This window comes from Euprymna scolopes, chromosome 27, assembly GCF_053919585.1.
Source record: "Euprymna scolopes isolate OS-2025 chromosome 27, ASM5391958v1, whole genome shotgun sequence".
Lineage (NCBI taxonomy): Eukaryota > Metazoa > Mollusca > Cephalopoda > Sepiida > Sepiolidae > Euprymna > Euprymna scolopes.
This window is the reverse complement of record NC_136508.1, coordinates 69,986,975-69,992,974: the sequence shown is the minus strand read 5'-3', so window position 1 is coordinate 69,992,974 and position 6,000 is coordinate 69,986,975. Positions and strand designations below refer to the sequence as shown.

The window sequence follows — 6,000 nt, the reverse complement described above, 5'->3', positions numbered from 1 at the left end:
ACATACTGCAAGAACTGCAAAAACATAAGATCGCTATCTTCCGCTAAGCGGAATAGACACACAACAAGGGCCGCTTCAGATTTTGATATTCAACTAGACACTTCCGCCTTCGTGGAACCCCATCCAGCAGTCAAGCATGTGTCCTGCTATATATATATATATATATATATATATATATATATATATATATATATATATATATATATATATATTTATATATATATATATATATTGTTACATTGTGAATCCCCTACAATCAACCAAATCTGGGGTAGAATAATTATGCGAGAAAAGATTCGGATACCGCATTAGTTTTATTGTACGAATAGTACAAAGAAGAATAAAGTCTAATGAATGATGTATTCTATATATATATATATATATATATATATATATATGTGTGTGTGTGTGTGTGTGTGTGTGTGTGTGTGTGTGTGTGTGTGTGTGTGTGTGTGTGTGTGTGTCGGTAAGTCGAGGTCCTATCAATTTTTCTTCCGTCTGTGCATCAAACTCTCTTTTCTATATAACTTTCTGCTGGCCTGTTTCATGACTTGCTAGCCATTGTTGACGTTAGAATAGTGCTAAGTTGTTTTATTATAATACACACACACACACACGCACATAAGTATATATACACACACACGCATACACACACATAGACACACACACACACATATATATATATATATATATATATATATATATATATATATATATATATATATATAAACGACAATGTGACTTTTCTTATTTGGTATTTATGTATATTCTTATCACCGATGAAATCATCACGGACATAATAATAATATAATATATATGCCGAGAACTACATGTAAATCTCTTATACGCATATATATATATATATATATATATATATATATATATATATATATATATATATATATATATATATAAACTTATTTTTCATGCAAGGCTTATTCCTAAATATTACCTTTATCAAAAACATTTTTACCAATGTATATATATATATTTCTTAATCATACATGTTTTTGAATCTATTTATTTATTTATCATTTAACGTCTTTCCCCTATATCAAACTATCACTCTTTACAGCAAGTATCTTGACATCTCCTGTTTTAGGCTTCTCCCTTTCTTATCCTCCTCACCCTTGCCCCATTTTCCCTTCTCTAATTCTGCTTCTCTCTTCTGTTTAATATCTTTTTTTAAAGTTACTAGCGTGATTGTAAAACCCCCCTCCCTCTAACTGTGACGTTAAGTGTGTTGCTGGCTCCGCTTTCTGTTTGATTGTCTTTTACTTTTTTTATATTTACATCACCCTGCATTCCTTGCTCGTAATTCAATGGTTCTCTTATTTTGACCTTCAATTTGAAATACATTTAGCAATTGCAATCCAGGGTTGAACATTTCTCTTATTTTTTTCTGTTTCGATTCTTCCATCGGAATACAGGGTTGACGCCATCGCCATCAATCCAACTTGCGTCTGTTTTTTCCAGGTTCTTATATTTTCCGGCGTCGTCCGTTACTTATGCAACGTGTGTGTGTTGGGACATACACATATTTTAGAGAAACAAATAATAAGTTATCGAAATATTAGCTAGTACGTAATCTAACGTCCAAGTTAAAGCACTAAAACTCTATTGTTTATATCTATAAGTGAACTTGAAAATATACTATATTACCTGAAACGGTGGTTTTTGTGACTGTTGTAGGTTCTTTCGTTGTAACTGAAATAGATATAAAATGTTTATTTAGGTGAAACCGATTTTACCACTTAATGTCTTTGCGGACGATTGTTTTGTTTTTTGTTTTGTTTTGTTTTTTTTATTCATGATAATCGTTCCCATTTTTCTTGTTTATTTTTATTTTCTTGTTTTTTTTTTGTTTTTGTTTTTTTTGTACTCCTGAGCTGTATCTTCAAAGAGATCGAAACGTCTTTTATTTTCGCAACTCTAGCTTTTCTTATTGTTATTTTACTCCAAAACAAGGTTCAGTGCCACTTGGAAGTAAGGCGCTCAAAATACTTCAGTCTCGTATCGAGTCGTGTAAATTTCTACGGACGAAACCGTGTTACACTGAAACGATTTCATAAAGGTGGTGGAGTTTAATTAGTTTTTTGTCACGTGACAGCTTTAGATTTCACGTGACTATTTCTCATAGTCTATGGAACATAGTGGATTCTTTTCAAACCTTAATATTGTTCGGCCTGTGTAATATTGCAGTGTTACATTAGGAAATAATAATCTTTATTTGACCTGTGTTCAAGCAATAACAATCTCTCTCTTTCTTTCTCTCTCTCTCTTTCTCTTTCTCTCTCTCTATCTCTCTCTTTCTCTTTCTCTCTCTCTCTATCTCTCTCTCTCTTTCATTTGTATTAACCGCTAACCAGTGTGTTCTGATTTTTGGTATCTTCTCATGACCTCTGCCTGGTTTAAAAGTTTCATTTGTGGTATAGTTTAATAGTTTAATAGTGCTGATAAGGTTTAGTGTTTTCACTTAATCGAATAATTCGATATACTTTATTCTAGGGACGAGACATAATAATGCACTTTAACAACTGTGCCAATGTTTCTAATATTTGGATTATTCAGACTACTGTTTCAACGTTTCAGCTGATGTATCCACCGATAGAACTCGGAAATCTTTCTATCGAACTCGGGAATCTTCACTGAATTTCAAACAGAACCCTTTTTCTTAATCAACGATGGCAGCATGCTTCCGTTCCGTCAACAATGATTGAGTAGAAGTCTTACGTAATTTACAATTGTCTTCTTAGTATCGCCCGCACCAAATATTGAACCTTTAACCTTCAGAAGAGTGTAACTTTAATTGAATTTTACCTGGCGGTTTATCTATTACTTCACGGATTCGCAGCAATGAGGTTAGATCGGCTGAAACGTTGTACGAATACAGAATTCCGTATAATCTAAATAAAATAAAGTGTTGGTGTCGCGATTTGTGGAATTGTCTATTTTCGAATGAAAGTTTGAAAACCGGGTGCACATGCAAAGGTTATTTAATTGTATATAGATTATTCATAGCAGGTGAATGATTCAGTTAATATTTTACTTGTATTGACGTCATCGTTTGACGTCACATGAGCACTAGTTAAGTTAAAAAGTACTTACTGGACATTTCGGTGAGCGGCTTGCTTAGTTCGCAGATAAGAGAATGCGTTGCAAATTTACCATTATTCTTGATTTTTTTCCCCTCATATGATGGACGGTTGAAGCTCTTTCCCTCCGATCCGGAGGGAATCCAGAATTCACTGAGACCGACTGCAGAAGAAAACAGATAGTTATCTGGATGGTTACCTCCATTTAAAAGCGACTTTATTTATCTCAGGTTTAGATAGGAGCAAAAATCCAGCATAATAATCCTCTAATAATTATTGCACGTGTACAAAGAAAACGACCGTTTTTAATAATTTCGCGTAAAAGTTTATAAATATTTACTGTGTCCTGTTATGTAGCCGGGTTCTCGTTCTCTCTCTCTCTCTCTCTCTCTCTCTCTCTCTCTCTCTCTCTCTCTCTCTCTCTCTCTCTTCATATATGTATATATATATGTGTGTGTGTGCAGTCAGCACCAGCCCTATTCAGGGTTTAACCGGCTTCTTCCGAAGGAGGAAGATTTATGGAAGTATGAAATTCACAACTGGTCCACAGTCGCATGTATATCCCGTTAGGGGAAATGGCGACATTAGGTTTTTGCAACTTTTTGCAAGGAGGTGTCGACGTCCTCCTACATACAGCAACTGGACTTCCCAAATTGGTCACCAATTTTAGTAATGACCAGGCTCAACGTTGCTTAACTTCGATTAACTATATATATATATATATATATATATATATATATATATATATATATATACAGAGAGAGAGAGATGCGGCTACATAATAGGACTCTCTCTCAATATATACATATATATATATATATATATATATATATAGAGAGAGAGAGAGAGAGAGAGAGAGAGAGAGACAGAGAGAGATAGAGAGAGACAGAGACAGAGACAGAGACAGACAAAGAGAGACCGAGTGAGAAAGAGGGAGAATCCGACTGCATAACAGGTGTTCAACGAAGCACGTGTTCGAGATGTAGATGATTAGAGACATGTTCAAGAAACGAGAGAGAAAAAAAAATGTTCGAGACACGAATGTCGGGGAAATATAACTCGAGACGTTTTCCAGACACGTGGGTTGTGTCAGAGCAGAGGCGAAATGTACCACGCGGTCGGAAAAGGAGAAAAAAAACTTTATATATCTAGAAAATATGTTGATAATTTAAGAGACATAGGCTTTATCTATCTATCTATCTATCTATCTATCTATCTCTCTCTATATATATAGATAGAGAGAGAGAGAAGGATAGTGATATATATATATATGTATATATATATATATATATATATATATATATATATATATATATATATTAGCAGTTCAGCCCGGCTTTGCTCGAGCCCTATGCAATGTTCATAACTTTATGTGCATATGTATATTTAAAAAGTGTGCATACATACGGTAATGCCTTTCTATATAATAAACTTCTGTTGTGTCGTGGAACAACAGTGAAAATAAGAACAATCAAGTCGAGGTTCGGTTAAGGAACAAGTGTATTAACAATAATGTACAAAGATAGGAAAGCGTGTATATCTGCTGGCCACTCGGCTAGCAGTTGAAGTGCAGTCGCATCTTTGTCACCGGTGTTGGAATTATTAGCGCTATTTATAGTGCTAATCGGTGTAAATTCCTCTGTTCAAGGAAGGCCGGTATAAAATTCCATTTTGTAAATATCCCGTCTGGGATTAAAAACGTTTTTTGTTTTGGGTTCACCCTAGTCAATTCTGTTGATTTTCGTTTTCTGTTTAATCTTCTGTTATCCGGAGCTGTCTCTGGTATGGACACCTGAAAGGTATCGAACATTGTGTGCATAATGTCCTCCTCGGGCGATCTGGTCACCTTACTGTTCGAGTATCTTTTCCGAATTTGGTTAGTGTGACTTTTGTGCATGAAGTTTGGTCCTTTAATCATGTAGACCATGTTGCCTATTTGTTTCTGAACAATGCCGGTCTCCCAGAAAGTCTTATTATTTTTGAGAATCTTGTAGAAGACTTTTTCGCCAATTTTATACCGTTTTTTTTTTGTTTGTTTTTTTTTTGTGCTATTACTTTTTTGAGGTTTGGCCTATCCTGGTTTGGTAACAACTAGTGAAAAATCGATCTAACTTTACGTCCGAACATAACCTCAGCAGGTGTCTTCGACATTTCGATGTTTGCATTAGAAGTGACTCTGTAGACTTGTAAAACCTGTTGGATTGACTTATCCGTCAGCGACCCACTAGCTTTTTTTCAGAGCTCTCTTGAATGTGTCAACGATTTTCTCTGCTTGTCCATTACTTCTTGGGTGGTATGGTGGAATGGTTGTATGCTCGATTAGATGATCCTCATAAAAAATGTTTAAATTCTATAGACGTAAATTGCGTTCCATTGTCGGTAATAATACAGTCTACTACTCCAAACCTAGCGAATAGTTCATACAGGAAGTTGATAGTTACCTCGAATGTGGGATTGGTATATTTTAATGCTTCCGGTCATTTAGATAGGCTGTCTACAACAATGACATAGTAGAACGCATCTAGCGGTCCTGCAAAATCTAAATGAATCCTAGACCAAGGTCGGCCCGGTTTTGCCCACGATCCGAATTGAGTCGGAGGAACTTTCATAGCTAATGCGCATCCTCTACACTCCCTGAGTTCTCCTTCTATATCCTTATCCATGTTTAGCCGATAAACGGAAGAGCGCATAAGGCTTTTCATTCTTGATATACCTGGATGTCCTACATGAAATTCCTTGAGCATTTTTTTCTGTAATGTCGCAGGAATTACGACCCTGTCGCTATATAACAGGACGTTATCGCAAATTGAATAAATTTCTTCATCCAGTTCGTTATTGTCGATCCTTTCTTTCGTGCGTATAATAAATTCGTCCACCTCTGCCTTACCCTTAATCTCATCAAGCG

The 6,000-nt window shown here is 35.3% G+C and overlaps 1 protein-coding gene across 4 annotated transcripts in view; it reads right to left on the bottom strand.

Moving 5' to 3' along the window:
- The window catches only part of LOC145248910 (uncharacterized), a 90,156-nt gene that overhangs the window by 11,428 nt on the left and 72,728 nt on the right, over positions 1 to 6,000 (bottom strand). For 2 of the 4 annotated variants that reach the window (XM_080110691.1, XM_080110693.1), the window contains exons 4-5: positions 3,109 to 3,258; positions 1,663 to 1,707 (exon numbers count right to left, since the gene is read on the bottom strand). In XM_080110691.1, coding sequence (XP_079966817.1) covers positions 1,663 to 1,707; positions 3,109 to 3,258 — 195 coding nt within the window. The remainder of the gene's footprint in view (positions 1 to 1,662; positions 1,708 to 3,108; positions 3,259 to 6,000) is intronic. The other 2 variants (XM_080110692.1, XM_080110694.1) reach the window with 1 other exon arrangement.